Here is a 23,366-nt window from a genome sequence, read left to right on the forward strand (position 1 = left end):
AATGCTTTGTTAGTGCATGCAGAATCACTCCCAGACTGCGCAGGGAAGCCACCTGAAGCATAGCAGAAAGTAGATATCCCTTCTGTTCATGAAAACAAGGCCCTCTGCTCACCCCAGCCACTGTTTTCATACTTCTTTTTCCTCCACAAGTGTTGTCTATTAACTCTGCTCTTCTCTTCTTACCTGTTGTTGCACTGTGTAAACTACTAGCGGGTAACCGCCGGTCCCTTGGCTGTGAGTCCCCTATTGACTTTGGTAAGAGAAGGGTTTCCTGGACATCACCGCTCCTCCACTCCTCTCTCATTCTGCGCGTCTCTCACTGCGTCTCCACTAACGTGCTTCGATCTCTCCTCTCACTTCATCATGATTCTGCTCCATTCCACTTTGCGAGCAGTGCCGTTTGTCCTACATTGAGATTGCTGTGGATTGTTTGTGGCATCAATGATGTGTTCTCGAGGTGATCCACCGTGGCAAATGTTGTTTTGGTCACTCAAACAAAGGAGGCAGAAATTAAAGTCAGTGTGCCCACGCGGATCATCTCACACTAATCCTGCTGCTCATGAGATCTTTGGATGTTGTTGCCTGTTTAATGAAAATCTGCATTAGACTGAACCAGAGCCTAGAAAAGGGTTAAGTCTCCAACATGTCCCAGATCTCTCTTGCCAAATGAGGCATGATAACACAAGATGGCCTGTAGCATAATACCTGCTATTCGGCTGTACACTAAAGAAAAGTGCATGAAGTATTAGTGTGATCTGGTCTGTAGTGTTGGTATGCATCCACCTCCTACAGAGCATTAATAAAAGTTCATATAGCATGTCACAAGATCAAGTTATTAATAACGTGTTTGTTGATCTCTCTCCAGGGAAGCCGTCTGCTGTAATTTTGGGCGTTCACTCAACATCTGTTCGCTTCACTTTCACTTCATATTTGAACTTAATCCACAGAATTCAGGTTAATTGAAATGATGAAAGCCAAAAACAAGTTACCAACCCTGCTGAGGAAAAAGCATTTGAACTGAAAGTGATGTTGCACCCGCAGAATTGCTGAATCAGACGTGACTTTGTAAAATAATGCTTGGTACTTTTGGTACAATCAAGACAACGTTGAATTTCTCTTTTCTTTAAACTACCTCACCATCTCGGCAGTAATGAAGAGAAGTAATCGTGTCAGCTAATCATGACACCTCACTGTGTACAATCCTCCAGGTGACTATGCTGGGTTTCCAGGATGTGGCCTCCTGCGCCTGCACAGCACATACCGCCACGACCTGAAGATTTACGCTTCGGATGAAGGCAGGGTACAGATGACAGCAGCAGCTTTCGCAAAGGTAGAGAGTCTTAAAGAGTTCAAGAACAGAAACATCACTCAAGCTGACAACCAGTGCTCACCTATGAAGGATTTCAGACAGAACACCTTTCCTACAAGCTTGAAATCTGGTTGTTGCTGAGCCATGATAAAGAAAAAAAAAATTAAGAGGCCTTGTTACCATAAAATTCAAAGTGGGCTGTTATTTTGCATGAAATATTAAAATTAGGGTTCTCACTTTAATGCACTAAAGAGATTAATTACACCACAAATTAACACGTTATAAAAATTAACCCAGATTAACTCATTTGCTGCCAGACATTTTCAGAGCATCTTGAAAGATCTTTCAGGAGCCAAAAAATATTTTTTTTCTATGACTATGTAAACACCAAAACTTCCCAAGAAGAGTGAACCGTCTTCTTTTGTGTCTCTACTACTGTCTTTGATCCAAAAACAGACTAACTTTTTTTTAGATTGTGCTCATTTCAGGCGCTCTAATCTTTGATATCTGTTGTCTTTTCTCATCATAGGGCTATTCTCTCTAAACTACTGCGACACATCTTCAGTTTAAGCATGAGGTGTCTTAACTTTTCTAACCTGCAGCGTCTCGCTATGCGTCTGCCATCTCACATCTTCTCCTCATATCCATGCTGAGCTCTCATCCCAAAGAGCGCACCGCTTTCACCACAATAGTTTATGAGCATGATTTTGATTGACAAGCTCCGCCAGACCCTGCCTCCCCCTGCTGAAAAAACATAATTTACTTCTATGGATGCAGTAAACAGCTGTAATCGAATTAATGTCTATAGATGTTAATGGCAGCAAACACAGACATTTTAATATTGGCCAGTTGAAAAAACACTGAACAAACCTTCTCTTCTTTGTCTATTCATTTGATTAGTCACGCAATACAATTTTGTAATGTGCTGAAATTCAGATTCTTTATTTCGGGACCTTAAGCAGATATAAGATTAAAATGTAATTAATTAGATTAATTAATTTTCAATCCTGTGATTAATTAGATTATTTTTTTAATCACCTGACAGCCCTTATTACAATGTATACTTTTCAACATCTGATATGTTTTCTTTGTTCTACTGTGTTTAACAAAGGTTTCTGGTTTATTTACATTTTGCAGTGCACCCCAGATTTTTTGACATTGTCGGCAGCAGAGGGTAGGACGAGCGCTAGTGTTGCATCTTCACACAGAAAGTGTTGGGAGATGTTTCTTGTGGTATTTTCCCAGCTCTCTGTCTGACACATGGAATGAGCTTGTTTGTGTGTGTGTAAATGCGCTCACCTGTTTGTGTGTCTGTGAACGCGTAGAGGCAGAACTTCACTGTGCGCTAAAGATAATGAGCTCTTTCACGCTCGGTGAAGTTCCAGTGAGGAGAAATGTGAACCCAACGATGTACAAACGACATCCCATCATGTAAACTAGATAACATAAGGCTGTTTAGTCTGTTACATTAAAAAATCAAGGTATAGACCTCATTTATGAGAGAGGGGACTCTAAATTGCTACTGCTGTGATCTGGCGCTATACGGAAAGTAAAATTAACTTGACTTCCAGGAGGGGAGGGCTGCCCCCCTTTATAATGGTAGGGGAAACACTGGGACTTCTGGCCGAGACTGAAACCAAAACCAGTAAACCAAAAACTCTTTACCGGGAATCTTCATATGAAGGTGTGAAGGAACGTTCCCTGCATAAAAAAAAATTCTTTCTCAGGCTTTAAGAGATCTGTTTCATTTTGTTTAACTAATATATTAACAAGGTTTAAGGTATAATTTGATAAATTATAGCAAATTACACTTGAAAAAGTTACAGGGTAAAAAGAAAACAACAAAACAAGAAGGTGGTATATGCTTTTTTGTTTATTTTAGCTCTTCAAAGGGAAAACGATGACAACCCTTCCTGTATTTCTTCTCTGGGCGTAGTTCCAGCAGAGATGCCAAACCTTGACTTCAGTTCCGTTTTGGTTTCTCCACAGGGTCTGCTGGCTCTAGAAGGGGAATTGACACCTATCCTGGTCCAGATGGTGAAGAGCGCCAACATGAACGGACTGCTGGACAGTGACAGCGACTCTCTGACCGACTGCCAGCAGAAAGTAAAGGCCAGGCTGCACGAGATCATGCAGAAGGACCAGGACTTCACAGAGGACGATTATCAGAAGGTTGAAGTTGATAATTTGTGCAATGCCACACACCAGAAATGTTTTTACTTTTAAAATCAGTGTTTTGAGGTTTCTCATTAACATTTTTTTCTGTTATTTATAAGGTTTTATTAGTTAAATCCTGATTTTTACTGACCACATTTAATCGCTTCCATTTCGTCCCAGTTGGCTCCTACTGGCAGCCCATCTCTGGTGAACTCAATGAAAGTCATACAGAATCCAGTCCAAACCTGCGACAAGGTGTACACCCTCATCCAGAGTCTCACCTCTCAGATCCGCAAGAGGCTGGAAGACCCCAAGTCTGCAGGTACGTTGCTTCAACTACAAACCTCCTGCAGTCTTCCTCAGAAGACTCACATGATACTGTTGTGACCTGCCTGTCAGCTGATTTACGCGGTTTGGTCGTCCTAACTGAACCTGCTGGAAAACAAAGCCGAGAGTTTTAGGAGAGCATCTCAGGTATGTGACAGCTTGTAGGCCCCCTCATCCTGTTTTTACTGTTCTTTGGACCAGGAATGATGACCAAACATCTATAAATCAGCTGACGAACAAGTCACAACAACATAAACATGAATCTTCCGAGGAAGGCTGCTGAAAGCTTGTGGTTGACAAAGATATCACGCAGAGTCAAACTAGATACAAGTTTTTGTCTTGTTTATGTGTGTGGAGAAAACAGCACTTGAGGAAACATTCATTAAATTGTTCCAGTGTTTCAAAGCTGTGAAACAGTTTTTGTCATCCTGTTTTTGTTCCCTCAGATCTCCAGCTCTACCACAGCGAGACACTGGAGCTGATGCTGCAGCGCTGGTCCAAACTGGAGAGAGACTTTCGCATGAAGAACGGGCGCTACGACATCAGCAAGATCCCAGACATCTACGACTGTATCAAATACGACTCACAGCACAACGCCTCGCTCGGGCTGGAGGATACGCTGGAGCTGTTCAGACTGACCCGCGCCCTGGCTGACATCGTCATACCGCAGGTTAACGGTCAAGATTGTAAAGAAGTTTCAGACGAAATTTCAGGCTTCTCTTCCTGTTGTAAAATTGAATGAACTGTTGGATCTGTGCTCCAGAAAGTAAAACTTAGAGGGTTAAATGATGAGCTTAAATCATCTGAAGGAGTCAGGGATGTTAACAAATGGGTCACATTAGAAATTCCATTTGCAGTTCTTTTAAACATTTATTGCGCTATATTGTGGCCATGAAAGCAGCCATATTTCCTTTGAGCATAAAGTCAAACTTTATTGAGCCCTTCAGCAAGATTTAGGCCACAAGACGAGTGTGAGTCTGGGATGAAAATCATCATAAAACATCATTAAGGCTAAAAAATTGTCAGCTGAAAGGAAAAACTACCGTAAGGTTTCAAAATGTCCAAAAGTAGGAGGAAGAGTCGTATTCATTTATTTAAAGGCCGTCCTTGCTACATTTGCCACTTTTTGTGTTTGATGTTTCCAGCATGTTTTCGTTCATGAGGTCAATGAAAGCTGAAATATCCTGCTTATACACCAGGAATATGGCATCTCCAAAGCAGAGAAACTGGATATCGCCCAGGCCTACTGCGTCCCTCTGATGAAGAAAATCCAGCTCGACCTGCAGAGGACTCACGAGGACGAGGCTGTAAACAAACTTCACCCCCTGTGAGAACTCAGCCCACCTCACACAAGCATGTTTACATGTATATACAGGCTAAACTGCATAAACAGTGTGTGTTTGTGTATGTTGTTGGGCTCTGTGTCATTTCTTCTCCTCTGGTGTTCAGGTATTCTCGTGGTGTGATGTCACCTGGTCGTCACGTCCGCACACGTCTCTACTTCACCAGCGAGAGCCACGTCCACTCGCTGCTTAGTATCTTCCGCTATGGAGGCCTGCTTGATGTACGCTCCGTTTTTATCATGTCATTAATAAGTGATGATGTTTTTCACTATGACTAGTATTTATTTACTGATTTTATATTAGACGGATGATGAATTTAGTTGAAGTCAAAGCTGGAGAAGTTTATTTTGCTTGTGAGCCAAATGAGGTAACCTACTCCAGCTTTCATTTCCATTGTTAAAAGTCCCATGTTCTGCTCCTTTTCTGCAGTTTAATATTGAGCATTGATGTCTTGATGAAATGGTAGTAACATGTTTTGGTCCAAAAAGCCAATAAATCAAGCACAGCAGCATTGTTTCCAGGCTCTCATAGCCCCTCTGTTCAGAACGCTCTGATTTAGTGGGCGTGGCCTTCATATGTAAATGAGCCACAGCTGATACCGCCCCACTCTTCCACGTCACTGAGAGCGGTGCCACGAGCTCCGAGTGCACAATGTTTAGAAAACAGCGAAGCTTGTTTACCGTAACATTACAGGCTAAAACAACAGGCTAACGGCAGCTAAAGTTAGCATTCTGGAGCTAACCCAGAGACGGGGGGGGGCACTGAGGAAAAGCTCTTACATCTGCTCCACAGCACACAGCATTTGAAATACTCACATTTCCAGGGTCCAAGGTTTGTTAGCGGATGGTTGGTAATGCACCTGGATTCAGGACCAGTCTATTCGCTAGCCCTCTGTTGTACTGTCCAAAGTTGGAAAAGCAGTTGGCCGTGAAGTGACTAGCACACACATGCCCAGTTTTACTGAGTGTAGCTGGCACATTTCCTTGATAAATGAACTCTAGCCACTTAGTCTTGTCTTCTTCTGAGATAGGAAGCTTGAGCATGGAACTATGTGGCTGTTTACAGCCAAAAACAAAGCAGTGATGGCTCTTCAACTTTGGCATTCTCCTCCTTGCTGCTGGAGAGATTTCTCTTCAGCAGTGGGGAGAGGAGTGAGCGGGGAGGGGGTTTGGGGGTATCTGCTTCGGTGGACCAATCAGGTCAGACCTTGCTCCTGATTGGCCAAAAAAGGGAGTCGCTGACGTCGGCAAATCCCCAAAATCCAAACAGCTCGTTTTAGGTCAGGATTTTACATTTACAAGCACTATTAAGTACAGGTTTTGTCATTAAATATCACATTTTATGGGCTGGGAGGAAAGCCAAAGACCCACAAATTTCACCAAAAGACTTAATAAAGTGATTTTTGCGCAATATGGGACCTTTAATCTATTCTTTTTAAACTTGTTTCTTCTTTCTTGTATGATATACAGTAAATAAACAATATCAAAGGGTTAACTTTCATGTTATTGCAGCTTCTAGGATAAGTATCTTGTGTCCTAAATAATATTTAAAGTTTAGTGATACCATAGCCTTGTTGTAGGTTGATACAGGATCTGACGTCATGCTCTCTGATTTGTTTTTGTGAGGTTAGTGTTTTGGGTTTTATTTTTGCTTATTGTTTTCATATCTGTGTGCATCAGGATGAGAAGGACCAGCAGTGGAAACAGGCGATGGACTACCTGAGTGCCGTGCCTGAACTCAACTACATGACGCAGATCGTCATTATGCTCTACGAGGACAACAACAAGGTAACATCTGTGTGGCTGTGATTAAAGTTCAGGACATAAACAGTTTCATGTCTATAATTAGTCCCATTTTTGGTGTTCAGGACCCCTCCTCAGAGGAGCGCTTCCATGTTGAGCTTCATTTCAGTCCTGGAGTCAAAGGATGTGAAGATGAGGAGAACATTCCTCTTGGCTTTGGCTTCCGCCCAGCTTCATCTGAGGTATGTGTCCTACTTTCTCTAAATGTTTCAACAGAGAGCAATCCAGTTACAACAAAGTCCCTTTCTTCTAATTTTCTAACATGTATGTTACATTTGATACTTCATGCACCTGCAGTGAGATGAATTGGTCAGATTTTTGTGTTTTTTCTGCACCAGTGGGTATGTAAAGTTGCAGAGCTGTATCTTAAATGAGGTGAATGATTTAGGCCGTTATCTCTGTGTTTTCATGGTTATCGGGGCTGCCTGTCTGACACGGTTCTGCTTTTTAAGAAAATTGGCAGTGCGTTGGCGTATCTGAAGGAGATAAAAGCTCCTCAGGGCTCCAAAGCTGGTTAATTGTGAAGTACTAACAGAGGAGGCTGTACCTTCATTATCTCTGCTAACATGCACACCAAGATTGGCAGCATTACATTGTCTCATTCAGAGACAGGATCCCACTTTTTAAAGACTGGTTGTTTGGCACAAGAATGCACCACTTTGAGTTTATCATATCTCATAAAACATTACTTAAGCAGACTAAATATTTGTCATTTATCCTGTTTTTTAAAAGCTCAGCCTGCTGGTCTCAGAGGTTTCAGGGAACAGCTTTTCATATTTTCGTTTATAAACCATATCAAAAGCTGTGACCTGATCTCCCCGATCGTTTTTTGACTCCACGATAAGGATTTATTGCAGCACCTTTTCTTCTTTTTTCCTAACCAATCAGAATGAAGATAAAAAGCCCAACCAGGGCAGCCTGGAGGACCTCTCCCAGGATCAGACCGATCAGGCAATCCATGTCTCTGAGCCAATCAACATCCAGAGAAGGTCACCCATGATCCGCAACCGCAAGACGGGCTCCATGGAGGTACCAGGGCATAAAATAATGACAGAAGCAGGCGGGCCTTTCTTTGTATTTCCTGTTTTAGGATCTTTACACCATTCTCCTTCTTTTTTATGTTGAAGTGTTTTGATTTGAAGTTTAAGAGAAACACCAGGTCCCTGGTTTATAGTAGCAGCCGTCTCACGTTTAACCCCTGGTCTTCATGGCCCCACTCAGGTCCTCTCTGAGACCTCCCCCACCCACTCCTCCAAAGGCAGCACCTCCCACCGACTCTTCCCCTCTGTGTCACGCCAGTCTCCTGAGATCAAACCAACCAGTGGCCTAGGTGGGCACCTCATTCCAAGTGTGTGTGTGTGTTTCCTGTACATATGTGTGTATGTGTGTGTGTTTCCTGTATGTGTGTCTGAAGAGAGAAAGAGAGCTAATGCCAACAGACACACTGACCTCCAACACATTTATCTCCAGCTGTCATCACTGATCCTCCCTTCATCACATGTCACAACTGTGACTCTCCCTCCCACTTTTCCACATCTCTCCTTCTCTTTCTTCCTTTGTTTGTGTTTCTTTCCCCCTTTTATTTCCATCACCCTCCCCTCCCCTCTTTCTCTGCCTCTGATGGTCACATAGCTTCCACCCGAGCTTAGCTTGGCAGCAGCCGAACAGGATCAGACTCCAAACTATGCAGGCAAGAGGTCAGCAGGGAGAGTTGCGTTCACAGCCAGCTGCAGGATTCCTAGTGTCACGTAGCGTTCAGGGGCACACGGATATCTCAGGCTAGGTGACAAAGTGGCAGCATGGTGTTCAGATTGTCCTACTGTTATCTTTATTTCTGAGGTCTTTGCAGGAATACACCAAAGTGAAATGATGATTGCACATTCGTTTTATAGTGAGACAGATTTAAAAGTAAATCCATCACAATTCCTTACACATACTTATCTTCGACAGTCTGACAGTATGCATTTTATTCCTACTAGTTTAGTGCTCATTGCTCTGCGGGGATACAAAAACACTATAGTTATTAAAGATGTAATAAAGCATGCACAGTGTGGCATTAGTCTGAATTAACACCTGTCACTTGTTAGTAGCTGAATCTAATGGAAACAGTAGGTTTAATACAGTGGTGCAAATGGTTGGATCAGTTTTAAGGGCATCTGTGGGACAGTTATTTTCTGAAAATATGAAAAAATAAGATTTATAAAATCATCAAATGTTTTTGAAATCTACAAGAAAGCACATAATAGGTTTAGCTGTTACACATAAATCTGTTATTTGTAGCTGAAGTGATAAAACATCATTTTCACTCACTGAGAAAAAAAATGATTATACTATGATTTTTTTTTTGTTAGGTAAGCCAGATAATCTTAAATCATATTTCATAGATTGAATTACTCAATGACTCATAACATCAAGCTAATGTGAAATAATATCACCTGGAAATATTAGCTTTGAAAGCTGGGGCTTTGTGAAAGATAATCTGCTCTGATAGTTGCAGGAAATCAAAACAAAAAGACCTAAATGAACATTTTAGTGAAAGCCAGATTAGGTTGGAGGAACCTGTATTTTCTTTCTTAAAGTATCAATAAAAATACTTTTAGATGTCTTAGGCTTACAGAAGTCTTCATCTAAGGTGGGCTCTGATCAGAGTGACACAGAAACAGGGATCTCAGCTTCACGTAGACTTAACTGCACAGTCTGTTTTTTTAACTGTTGTCTTAATTGGATCCATATCTACTGTGCTATCATTAGCATGCAGTTTTTAGCATTACGTGGTTTGATGCGACTTTTCTGCCACATTATCAATACAGCTGAAATGAACTGAAAAACATTCAAACGGGGAATAGTTACACATACATTTGGAGCTACATACAGGTGCCTGTTTACTCATATGCCTTTTGGAGACCAGAGGATTAAAGTCTACGAGAAGCAAAAGTTTCTGTTTCTGCATCACTGTACTATCAGGACCCCTTAGTGGACAATTCTCCTGCGATATCTAATATAAACAGAAGGGGTGTGAGAAAAATTGATATCAGATTTTTTGTTTGACAATATCAAAATCGGGATTCTTTGTCAAAAAAAAGTTGTTGTTCTTTCAAATTTAAATTCTTCATTTCAGTCTTTATTTATAAACTAGTTTGGAAAAAAAATTACCACTTTTCTCCAGCAGGGGGTGAAATGTTTCTCTTTGACTCACGTGATGTGCATTATATGGGAAAAATATGGCTCCTGATAAAGTCTGTAGACATTATCATCATTATTTAACTTTTTCACATGGTGTGGTGTTAAAAAAGAAAACTAAAAATCGTAAATATCAAAGAATCGCAATTCAAATCGAAATGGCAGGAATAGCATATTGTCCCAGCCCTAATTTACAGTATATGCCTTAGGGTGTTCAGGTAGCTCCTTTACTGCTTAAAAAACCTTTTATTAAAATCCTGAATGACTCCAAACAGGCTGTTAAAAGTTGTTTACAAGAACTACAGTGCTCCCTCAAAGTGCCTCCACCTTCACTTCAGCTAGTGAAAGAGGCTTTAAAGGACCTTGTGTTGCTGTGTGTACTGTTTCCTTGCAACACCCAACAACCTGCTAACATGCTGACACTCACATGAGCATGAGCGCTCACCGGCTAAATCAAGACGTGTGAAGGAAATCATAAAACCATTAGTGTGAGAACGCGTAGAGGAGTCACGGCGTGGAAGATTCCTGACACATTGCTCTGAATGACTTTTATCTGCTTCACGACTGAGGCGCTGCAGTTGAGGTTAGTTTATTTTATTTGCTGAGGTAATTCAGCCCAAAGGATGTTTACTCAAAGTGTAAACTTAAAATACAGACAGATGTAATTATAATATCAGGCAGATAAAACAACACAAACAGGAGCAGGTAAAAGAGCAGTGTGGGTGTAGTGCTGTGTCTCACTAAATGTGCTAATCAGCCCGTCACTCACTGTTTGATAGGGACAAGTCTGAAAGCAGCAGATGCTCTGGTGTTTGTGCAACATCAAAGAAGCTGCACGCTAAAGCCTCTGGGTATTTCCTGAGTGGAGCCTGTCACTTTGTTATGTTATCTATAGTAAGTGTGAGGTTGCTGAGTGATCCCACCCCTGTTCATCACTGACACCGACAACAGTGGGCGCACAGGTCAGAGACGAGAGCAGCAGGTGTCAGGAACGACCTCGGCTACTGAGCTGCTCTTCATTCCCTCAGACTATTTATAGAACAAAGAGATGAAGAAAAAAAAATGACGTCATATGAAATATTTTAATTTTGTGCACAAAACTCCCAAAAGGTACTTTTATTGTCAATGTGTGGTCTGCAAACTCAAGTTTAAACATCATAATTTACTGCAGCTCCAGAGCTAAAATAACCCTCTGAGTGTTTGTTCACCCTCTGCTGCTTTCTGCATACAAAACACACACTAACCACTGCACTGATTACTGTTCACACACACACAATTTTGATGTAAACATGTCTAACAGATGTAATCACTGTTGTGAAAACCCTGTAACTTGCTTTTCTCACAAACCAAACACCTTCTTTTAGCATTTTATTTAAGCTCATTCATAAACAATAGAATTCGATGAGCTGAAGTGGTTACAGGGTTTTCACACAGGTGTACATTTTTGTGAATGTACACACACTCATGCCAGAGTCTCTGCATAGCATAATGTTTGTTATGAATAATGGCATGGTGTGCATTGAAAGCTAACCCTCACCCTGCACCCCCCCCCACTCCCCTTCACACAGGCTCGCTCTGCTCTGGGCTCTTCAGTGCCTCCGCCCTTGGGGTGTCCTGTAGCGCCCCCAACCTGCGGGATTACGTCCGCACGCACCACCACCACCTCTACCGAAAGCCACCTCTGTCCCCCGGCAGTCTGCCATGCCAGAGCGGCATGTTTGGTATGTTCACGCACAAGAGCGGGGTCTTTTCATCCTCTTTTAAGAAATCTTTTTTTCTTCTTCTCTAAACACTCTGATTTTTGGGGACATATATATTTCTAAGTTATTTATTTTTTAAATCAAAGCCGCCTCCTTTTTTTATATTTTGATGACGATACCAAACCGGAGCAGCAATTTCAATCAGTTGCGTCACATTCCTTGAGTGATTTGTTATGCCGTATGCATGATGAGAGCACTAATTTGACAGCAGAATGATTATCTGTGCATTGACCTGAGAGGTGTTCAGCAGTTATTGGCGATCAGCACGTCCATTCACTGATAACACCACCGCCTGCTTGGGTTCAACTGTGTTGAAATACTCTCTGTGTGCATGTTTTGCGGTTCTTACCACATCCTCTCGGGGAATTTAATTTTATAATCCACAGCAAAGTAGTTTTTGTGTCTGGAAGCCAGAAGCACGGCTTTCCCCATTAATCAGTCTTTATGGTAATCCTTACATTAAGAAACTCAGCCTGTTATTTGGAACACATATACTTTCAAGACTCAATAATCCACCTTAAAAAATAATCCCCAGTCACACACTCCTCCACACTTTTCCTTCAGCTTTATGCTGTTATGGTGAGTACATATGCGCTGTTTCTGCAGCCAGCAGCGCTTGAATTGTCCCAAACACCTGCATTGGATTTCCTCTAAAGCTTCTTTAATCACACAAGTTTTAGCACTTTCTTAATATGAAAATGACACATTCTCAGGTGAAGTTAAATTTCTGGAAATTTCTCGTTGACTCTTCAGCGCTGCAGGGATTTCACTCCTCTCCCCTCTGCTGGTTTTAAGAACATGTAGCTGAGCTGTTCAGTTCATCCACCGGGTGTCACTCTGAGTGTACTGAGTGTACAGATGCTTCCTCTCTCGTTGTGTTACATCATGTTTTACTCTGAGAGACAGGTAAGGGTTTGGGCTGACGTCAGTGCTGTTCGTTTGGGAGGAGAGAACCACTTATAGACAACCACTTTATTCAATCCAGGAGGAAAATGTAGAGAAGCTCACCTTTGATTGAGCTCAATCCTGCAGGGTTGGTGATGATTGTCCTTCAGAGTAACAGTTCAGATAAGTTCCAGTGCCGCTTTATCAATACAGTCAAAGTTTTAAGTCATTAAAAAGATTTGTCTGTATTTATTGACCTACAGAAGTAGACACTTTTACAGGTGTAGCCTTACCCATGTTGTCTTTCGCTTTTTCCTACTGGGGTTAGTATCATCACCGATGTTCTGGGTTGAAGGGAAAACTGTGCAACAATAAGTGGGAACAATTTGGTGAAATGGAAAATTAGTCATAAAGATTAGTTTGGTTAGTGTGTAACCACCTCAAAACATGGATCTATGTGGGTTTGTTTTCCCTGGAATGAGATATTTTTATCCACAGCAGGAGCCAGTCTTGTATCTGTATTTCGTACCTCAATGCTAGATACACCTAAATCCTAACCTATGGATACATTTTTCTTTAGACCAATTACTGCACTCTTTTCACAAGTTTTTACTTTTGCTTTTTTTCCTCAATTTTGAGCATGTTCCTTTTATTTTGGGGGACTTTCATGCCTTTATTTAGGTGTCATAGGAGTTGAAAGTGCCCAGGAGAGGTCCAAATATCAAACTTGGGTTGGCAGGGTCAAGGATTACTGGTCATTCATTTTGTTTTTGCTGTTTTTTGAGTGAGTTGGTTTAAAAAAAAAGTCATTACCCATAACCTTTAAGGTATATCTTGCAGATTATCACAATTAGCAAGTAGTTTGTCAAACAGAAGCTGCTGAAAAAAAAAACATATTTCCTCATTGAGTTGGTGATAAGACAAGCCAGAGCCAGAAGAACAGAGAATACAATAAAAAAATGATAGATAGATAGATAGATAGATAGATAGATAGATAGATAGATAGATAGATAGATAGATAGACAGACAGAAAAAGCTCTGGAAAAGCTTTTGTGCTGGAAAAATATGTAAACAGGAAGTTAGACATTAAGTACAGCAAGATACGTCTTATCATTTGTGACATGAAAGCAAAAACAGGCAGGCTATTGCCCACCGTGGCTTTAGGCTAAGCTAGGCTAACCTAGCTTGGACACATTCATTTGTTCCACACAGACATTGAAGGGATGATGCTTTAATCTTCTTCAATCCTCAGCAAGACAGTTAGTGTCTCACAAACAAGAAGTCAAAGGAAAGAAAGAAAAGGATTGAGTTCAGAGAAGGAAAACTTCACACAAAGTCCAGCATCACTCCTCCTGCATGCTAACTGTCCATCCAAAACGCCCATCATCGACACCCTCCACTCCTCAACCTCTCCATCCGTTTCTCTCTTCATCTCCTCTTTATGTATTCAGAGCTGAACCTCATTTTCACGCATGCTGGTTGGCAGAGGGATGCTGATGAATCGGAAAGCCAACTCTCTCTTTCTCTTTCTCCCTGTTTTCTCTCTTTTTTCCTCTTGTTTGAATCTCATACAAACAAACAGGCCTACAGGCTGGCAGACACAGGAACCAGCAGTCCCAGTAACACCAGTTACCTTTCTTATCTCCTCAGAGCTGTTCTCTATGCCGCCAGTAAAGAGATTTTCTGTGTCGTTTGCCAGGCATCCGACCAATGGTATGTCTGCTTTCATTCAAGTTTATTCGACACTCCTCCAGTGTTTCCTGTTATCTTGCATGACCTTTTGTTGGGAAAACATTTCCTGTGTTTATTTTCTTGGGGGTTTGACGTTTGACTGCGTTAATTACATTAAACGTCACCAAGATATAAAAAAAAAAAAGATGTAGAGTTTCTGTTTCACCGCACACCTTCGGAGTTTGTTGTTCCCTGTGTTGTTTTCAGCCTTCACCTCTAACACCACCTGCTCTGCCTGCTCCTGTTTAATCCACCTCCTGATCCTGCTGTTCTTTACAGATTGGATTTATTTGTGGACTCTGTCTTTATTCTACATTGATTATTGTATCGATATTTCACCATGGGAAGATAATCAATCTTGTGCACACATCATTGAATGCCCTCGCCAGCACTTTTTGGTGAAATTGCTTTGTTGATTTCTTAGATTTGTTTTTTTTCACCCAGCATCACTGATGGGTTTCCTGTTGTCGTTGACTGACACCATAATGTATATTTGTGTGTCACTGCTATAGAGGTCTTAAATATGAGACTTCCTGATGTGTTATTGTGCTGTTTTATCTGTTAGCCACTTTCCATCATGATGACAAGTGTGACAGAAAATCAAACAGAGGGATGTACAGGGCTTAACATCCGATTGTTTTTTTGAATGTTTAGATGATGGATTGTAGCTTTTGACCCATGCATCCAAAAACAGGAGTCTGATGTTTTTACTTGGGACAATTTATTTATCAGGACCATAAAAATTTACTAAACATCTCTATCTGTGATTATTCCTATTCTTTGTTAAGATACACTTAATTTCTTGTGTATATTTGTGCATGTGTACAAATAAGTAAGCGTAGCATTTTTACTGATCCACTAAGCTTTACTTACAATATCAAATTTTATTAGTAACGTTGAACTTAACAAGTTTTGTAGTTTACATGTATCATACTTGGGTCACGTTAAGGGTAGAGTCTGCAGGAATTTTCAATACTTGGTAAACAACTTGGCTCCTCCTCCTTGGCTCAGTGCCAGCGGCAGCGCACACCCACATCCTCTGGCTGAAGCTACATAAACACACTCACTAGCCCAGCAACTACCTATAGCATCACCACTCAAGAGCTGTGCACCTGACTCGGGATGTTAGCACAAGCTAATCACAGGAATTTGACACATACCTAGTTAGCAGAAAGCTAACTTGCGTCACTCTTTGCCCTGTGTTGCTCTCTAAATCCTTGGAAGAGAGTGAAATTTGAGCCAAGCTTCACCCTTGTTTGGGAAAAAGCTTTATCTGTTCGGCGTTTCACTTTGGTTGTGTTTTTCGTCTCTGTGCTACGTCCACTATCGTAGCCACTCAGAATAGCTTCTTCCACTCGCTGTTATCAACACACAATGTCACTTGCACATTGGGAGCGCTGTAATTTGCGGATGTAACCACATTTACTTTTCACCCGGAAATGTCTTGACACAACCAAAAAATCAACATAAAGGCAGAGGAGGGGGTTGAGGCAGTCACAGATACTAACACACATTAGAAGCCTGTAGAATACAATTAGACAGGTTTATCCCTGTTAACATTGACATTCTATTTTTAGGAAAATCCTGCAGACCCTACCTTTAAGGAAGAAAAATTGAATTAAGATTTTTGAAGAACAAAGTTATAAATTTACAAGAATAAACTCTTAAATTAACTTGATTAAAGTTGCGATATGATAAGAAGTCATAAATTCATAAGACGACAGGTGAACATTCAAAGAATAAAGTTGCAAACTCTGGACAGTTAAGTGAAACATCAGTTTGTTGATTGTCCTCTAGAGGTCGGCTCTGGAAGAACCAAAACCACATACACACTGAGTCAAAGAAGACAGCTTTTACAGCAAAAATACACGCGTTTGTTTACACCCTGGTTAAAAAACTTCAGTCTGAAGTGGGGTTAACACTTTTTAGAGCGCTTTAGAGGGCAGTTGACATTTTCAAGTCTCACCTTGGACACCCACATCAGCAGAGTATTAATAATGACGGTTTTGTATTTCTTCATTGCTTCCCTGTAATGCAAAACCCCTCCCTGTTCTTCTGTATCACATTCCTAATGATCAAGGTTTGACTATGAGGGTTTATAGGGTTTGCTTTACTTGACTGTAAAGCTGAACTCTACCAACTCAAAGAAAAGAAGCTTCAGCAGTTGTTGCCTGCTATTCAATCATCTGTTTTCATCCTTTCTAAATGAGATAATTTATGTCGAGTATCTGGCTTAAATAGAAAGTTGAAGAAAAGTGTAGCTTGAGTATGAAAAAATCCAATTTTTATCTCCTTAAAATGTTTTTCAAAGTAGTTTTGAACCACCCGTGTGTACAGATGAGTCATTCATGGAGGCGCGGACTGATGGCACTGACAGAGAAGAGGCGAATAAAGGCCACTCCAAAATCCACTACAAGTCCTAAAATATTTATTTGGATGTGACTGAATGGTGTGAAGGATTTGGAGCAGTGGCTCAGCTGTGATCAGCTGCCATGTGCTGGCAGCCTTATTATTGCTGTCTGAACACGGGACATCACATGTTGTCAAAGCACCAGGATTATCTGTTGTGTTGATTTCAACAACGTCAGGGTAATCCAGAAATCTGGTGTGGTATACTAGTGTTGGATTTATTGGAGGGACAGAAAAGGAGTACAAATAAATGATGGGTGTGTTCTGTACTGTTTGGACATATGTATAAATAACTTTGAAAACTACTGTGACTGTATTGGCTCACAGACTTGCTTTATGGTCATGTGGCTCAAGATACAGCAGGTTTTGAGCTCTTTGTACTCCTTTGGGATTGTTTGTGCATCAAAAAATATATTAGCAATGAATATCCATAAGTTACAGCGTTTGGGACTCCTAGAAGTGTTTGAGGATGTTTGACACCTGGTCATGTGACCTGTTGAAACACTCACTGAATTCTGCGCCAGCTTTTTTAAAATTGCGTGCTTCAGCAGTTTTATTGTCGATTCTTTGGTTCACGTACAGATCTGCCTCCCTGATGTGTCCCTCCTAATTCTTTTTAACCTCTGACGTTATGGGTAATTGACGGTTATTGAACCCTACCCTTACTTGACCTCTTTGTTATCTTTCATTTGAACTTTGCCACTTTGAAATGGAAAATAATGTATTGGGATGTTTGAGGTGTGGTCGTACTGATGTTCCCAGGACGAAGCACAGAGTTTCAAGAGGTTTAGATCTGTATTGATTTATGTACACATCAACACTCTCCACTCTCAGACCAGCAGTGTCCTGAACTCATTCCACTTTGAGGCTTCTCCTGCTCCTCTGTATTGTACTGTCCACTTTTCCTGCTCTGCCTCTCATCCCTCAGAGCCCTCTGATAATCGTGTAGTCCAGCTCCAGAGGGGGCTTCTCCCCGCTGAGCCCTCTCTGTTTGGGTTTGCCCCTCTGGCTTTGGACGGGATCTTAGCCCAGCACCTGTGCCACTGTCCCTACCACCTCCACCTCCTCAAGACCTGGCTGATGTCTGGTCAAGAGCTGCCAGAGTTCCTGCACGGTCAGCCTTTGTAGACCCCTCACACTTTACTTTCAGAAGCCCCATCTAGTCTGTGTTATGAATGCTGCTCCAGTCGATCAAGCTTTGCTTAATTTGGTAATCTGCATTTGTTTTCTTCTCTTGTCACATCTATACAGCTTTGCTCTGTTTCATGTCCAAAGGAAACACGTTTCTGTTTTCCTTTGTTATGTGTGTGACTGCTGGAAGGCAAAGCTGGCTCTGAAAGCAGGAAACAATTTTTTTTGCCCACTTGAACTCAGTAATATAGTAGATTACCTTTGAAGGCACTTTGTGATCTTGAAATGGTCTCACTTTATATATTTGCCCATTCATCATCATCATCATCAATTGAAAATGAGATTATCAGCGATGAAAATTGTTTATTTATGCCAATTCTCAGCATCTCAGGTTGGACTTTCTTGAGAGAACACAAATCCACTAGAAGTCTACTAGAAACAAGATCCAGTGGAGGCACTAGACCAAGCAACAACAAAATGGCAACCAAAGCAAGCAGCAGCAGAGTAAAGCCAGCTCCTTCAACTTTTAAGTCTGACATTTGAGTTGTTTCAGTTCGCAATAATTTGAGGTGACATACCAGATGTTTTCACATAGGAATGAAAATGAAAATTTGAAAATTGTCAACAGAAACTAATTATTTGTGTATTTCTGCGTCTTACTGAATCAACATTGAGGCATTTAAAGGTCTCATATTATGCAAATTCACTTCACTAAGTCTTTTAGTGAAATTTGTGGGTCTTTGTCTTTCCTCCCAGCCCACAAAATGTGATATTTAATCACAAAACCTGTATTTAGTAGTGCTTGTGAATGTAAAATCTTGACCTAAAACGAGCTGTTTAGATTTTGGGGATTTGCCGACATCAGCCATTCCCTTTTTTGACCAATCAGGAGCAAGTCTGACCTAATTGGTCCACTGGAGCAGATACCCCCGAACCCCCTCCCAGCCCACTCTTCAGCAGTGGGGAGGAGAATGCTGAAGTTGGAGAGCCATCACTGCTCTGTTTTTGGCTACAAACAGCCACATAGTTCCATCATGCTCAAACTTCCCATCTCGGACAAAGACAAGAATAAGTGGCTAGAGTTCAGTTGGAGCAGATGTAAGAGCTTTTCCTCAGTGCCCCCTGTCTCTGTGTTAGCTTCAGGATGCTAACTTTAGCTGCGGTTAGCCTGTTGTTTTAGCCTGTAATGTTATGGTAATCAAGCTTCGCTGTTTTCTAAACATTGTGCACTCAGAGCTCTTGGCGCCACTCTCAGTGTCGCGGAAGAGTGGGGCGGTATGAGCGGTGGCTTATTTACATATGAAGGTCATGCCCACTAAATCAGACCATTCTGAACAGAGGGGCTATGAGAGCCTGGAAACAATGCTGCTGTGCTTGATTTATTGGCTTTTTGGACCAAAAAATATTACTACTATTTCAAGAAGACATCAATGATCCACATTAAACTGCAGAAAAAGAGCATAATATGGGACCTTTAAATCACTATCGAATCAAATCAGTAAAGAATTGTGAGGTTCATAACAATACCCAGCCTTAGGTCTTAGAGCACCTTGCTGTGAGTAATACCAAACAGATAGTCTGGTACACAGATAGTCCTGGACACTAAACTTTACTACAGACTGAGTTTACAAAGATTGTGTGTTGTCACATTTCAACTATAACGCTACGTTACTACAAATAAAAACATTACCTTGTCGTTTTGCATCCTGGTGGACATTTGATGTCTGGACAGAGAAACTGTTCACTGTCAGAGTTTCATGCTTGTGTCTCTACATCATAAGCGGGCTCTTTCCAGAATACCATGTGCAGGCGGAACAGCCATAAAACTTGACATTTATCCATAACGAGCTCTGTGGAAAAACACGAGACACTGATAGCACCTATTTAGCCCTCACACCAGGGTCACAACGGGGCACTGCTGTCTCCCCCCGTGGCTCTTGAAACATGTTTCCTGACTAAGTGGCAGATATTGGAGCTCCTGCTGAAAGATTTGGGTCATCATCCCATCCCTCATTTGAATTGGTTTATTAAGTGGTGTCGTATTCATAAACTAGTGATTTAGGTAAGAGTTTCTGGAGCACGTCTTGGCATAAATGTCCCTCTAACTGAGCTCCTGCTGCTGTAAAAAATGACTGAGGGATAACTTATGGATGCTGTTGTTTAAAAACTGTAGTTTAAGGTTGTTTGGCTTGTTCAGGTTGACTTATCTGATTTTATATTTACACATCTCTCAATCCTCTACGTCCCGTCCTGCTGTCTTTGTGTTCAAACCCGTTTGTTAATGGTTGAGTGAATGGTGCAGTGAAGCATCAGTGTTTCCTGCTCCTGCTGCATCTGGTGTGTGAGCTGAATGTGATATCCACACAGAGAGGCTGCAGCAGAGATAGGGAGGAGTAGGAGGCAATAAATGCCATCTTATGTCATTTTTATACCACTCTCGCTTTGAGCACAGCAACACAAAAAGCGGAGAAACAGTTGGGGGGTTAGGATTAATGTCAGCTAACAAACGTAAAGAGTAAGATCAAAGTCTGCTGAGCCACCAAAATGCTTCCTCCTGAGGCTTTGTATTATCAATTTAAGAAAGGAAGGTGATATTTTTCTGCTGCCATCCAAGCCTTGGCAGAAAGAGCATTAAAGCTGAACAGAGATTTTACCTTGTCTGATGAATAAAGGTGCTTTTGGCTGACGTCCAGGCCGCAAAAGATATTTAAAATATGGAGAAAAACAGGCCAGAATATCAGCTGTCTGTGGTTTTCGCCTTTGGGTTTAGCTTTCCATTTTTAAAAGCAAAAACAACTTAAAGATGTGGAAAGAAATGTCATGTAGGGGTATGTTCATCACAGAAAGAAACAGAAAGATAATGTGTCAACATAGGCTTTTTTCCAAACCGCCTACTACATACTACAAGTGAATGTAGTGGGCACTGCGTACTGCCCTTTACTTTTGTATGTAGTATGTGGTATAACTGTTCTGTTGGGTCTGCTTTGTAGTATAATACTCTGGTTTTCAGCTTAGGAAATTGGAGCTATAGGTGATGGGTTTTATTTTGCCTTTATTCTAAATGAACTACCAAACTTTGGGTAGATTGGTTATTTTGTTAATCATATCATAGCAGAATTATCATACTTGATTTTTAATCCTGCACTGAAAGTTATATCGTTTACTGAAAACAAAACCTGGAAGGGATTTTTATTGTTACAGCTGATGGAAAAATCATGTATCATGTTAGTGTTGTTATATTGTAGTTATATTGCTGACTCATTCTAGTAGATAGTAGTAATTTACCAAAACCTGCCACCCGCATAGACAAACAGCGATAGTGCCGTGCATTGTGGGAAACAATATGCCAGGTAGACTGGTCCGTTGCATACTGAGAAATTTTCTTGGATACATACTGCAGATTTAGCAAGTTTTTGCATAGTGCCTACTACACACTGAATTTTGACCAAAATAGCAGGGGGTTTGGAAAACAGCCACAGTTTAGCTAAGCCTCAAACAATCTTTCGCTTTATTACAGTTCAGATTTTTTATACGAGCTCCACATGATTAATTCCTTCAGAAAAGTCACAGATCATTTGAGAAAATGATCAGCTGACTGAACTCACATCTCATCCCCTCGGAGGCTCTGGCTGGTATCTGCGCAGTAACCGCTGACTGCACTTTGTTCAGCTTGTTTCTTCACATTGGACGAGTTGTTTGAGGAAGAAGCTGAAGCTTCAGCTCATTAATCTCGTAGAAACACAAGGCTGACCAGCATACTCTTGGGACTTACTGAACTGGAACCTCCATCCATCTCCTTTTTTTTCAGAGTATCCATTACTTTAACATGATCATCATGCATTCCTCTGTACTGTGTGGCTGGACGTGGTTCCTACCTCAGCATCATAGTTAATTTTTCATATTTTTACATTTGAACAAAATATTCTTTAGATGTAGTCTTTTACAGCTTCTGTGGTGGACTTTGTGTCTGTACAGACTTTTTGATCTCCTCTGTGTCTCAATCATAGACTGTTTAAAAAAAAGGATGTTATCTTGCTCAAAGTGAAAAAACTGCTCCCCCTGGTGTCTCGCTGCATTATAGGTCAAGAAATCTGTTTCCCCAGCCATTCCAGATGAGCTTAGGTCAAACTTTAAAAGATAAATACAGCCTGTGAAAATGTTTCTTACATCTGCTGCTTTAGTGATGTGAAGATGTTATTGGGCTGCACTGTGTTCAAGTCTATTTTCTTCTAAAAATATTTGTTTTCATTGGTTATTAGAGGTAAAAAAAAAAAAAAACAACAACAAAAAACTGGGTTTCACATCATGTTTAACAATGATTGACAGCTGCCATTCTTGTGTAGTTTTTTTCTGTAATAGTGAAAAAAATCAAGGGGAAGAGTTAAGAGGAGATTAGATTCTCAAAAACTCTCAAATTATTTGTCTTACCCAGCTCCACTCAGATTCTGTGCAAGTCTCTCATGATCTGTACTGTGCAGACTCTGGTGGCATCTCTGATGGTGGTATTTTGTGATTTTTGGTTTTATGTGGCTCTTTTTGTATTTTGTGTTGGTGGGATTTAATTTTACCTGCTCTTAACTGGAAATTGAAACATTGAGGATATTCAGATAAATTGGGAGAAGTATAAACACATTCTTCTGTAAAGTCAATTTTGCACCTTTTTCCCCCCTCGTAGTTTTGTTTCTGTCAGAATCTATACTCTTATTTTATTAAAACTTGATGGCTCATCTTCTGTGTCAGGTTTTGATACATAACTATTTTGTTTTCTGTCTGTAAAGAATATTTTTTGGTCCTTTTGCTTTAGCTGAAATATGGGGAGTGTTGAATGACAACCCACAGATCTCTGGGACTTGATCTTACGGCCAATTGGACCAGGACTTTAGCCTTCATACATGGGGCGCCTGTTCTTCCAAATGAGCTAAACTGAGCTCTAGTGTTTTTCAATCGAACAAAAACATTGTGATCATATAAAAGTCACTTCTTATGCCAGGTCATTGTTTTGACTCCTTCTATGAAATGTCTGCCAACTACATCTTTTCACTTTCAACATAGTGCAGTAACTGGAACGTTTATGTGATTAAATGGGATTAAATTAATCACTTTTAAATATGAATGTGTCGATCACTCCACAATGATGAAAAGAATCCATTCATGTCAGTTTGATCTCACTAACCCAAGCAGAGCATTAACTCCAGCCATACTTTGCAGATGTTGTTTTTGCTGGTAAGTTTTTGCAGTGCAGCTACTTTCAGAGTTCAAACATAAAACTTTACCAGCTGCTGTTGAAGGTAACATACCACTAATTTTAAGCCGTAAAGTAGCCTAAACCTTT

General features: G+C 40.9%; 1 protein-coding gene across 2 annotated transcripts in view; it reads left to right on the forward strand.

Annotated features, from left to right (window-relative positions):
* Positions 1-23,366, forward strand: part of LOC141796902 (inositol hexakisphosphate and diphosphoinositol-pentakisphosphate kinase 1-like) — a 59,230-nt gene that overhangs the window by 28,984 nt on the left and 6,880 nt on the right. For both annotated transcript variants that reach the window (XM_074678227.1, XM_074678225.1), the window contains exons 16-26: positions 1,209-1,330; positions 3,299-3,481; positions 3,647-3,788; positions 4,240-4,463; positions 4,993-5,120; positions 5,243-5,357; positions 6,816-6,923; positions 7,004-7,120; positions 7,827-7,967; positions 8,160-8,268; positions 11,687-11,839. In XM_074678227.1, coding sequence (XP_074534328.1) covers positions 1,209-1,330; positions 3,299-3,481; positions 3,647-3,788; positions 4,240-4,463; positions 4,993-5,120; positions 5,243-5,357; positions 6,816-6,923; positions 7,004-7,120; positions 7,827-7,967; positions 8,160-8,268; positions 11,687-11,839 — 1,542 coding nt within the window. The remainder of the gene's footprint in view (positions 1-1,208; positions 1,331-3,298; positions 3,482-3,646; positions 3,789-4,239; positions 4,464-4,992; positions 5,121-5,242; positions 5,358-6,815; positions 6,924-7,003; positions 7,121-7,826; positions 7,968-8,159; positions 8,269-11,686; positions 11,840-23,366) is intronic.

Source organism: Halichoeres trimaculatus, unplaced genomic scaffold, assembly GCF_033239565.1.
Source record: "Halichoeres trimaculatus isolate MK-OKI-2021-1 unplaced genomic scaffold, fHalTri1.1 fHalTri1_scaffold_10, whole genome shotgun sequence".
NCBI classification, from domain to species: domain Eukaryota; kingdom Metazoa; phylum Chordata; class Actinopteri; order Labriformes; family Labridae; genus Halichoeres; species Halichoeres trimaculatus.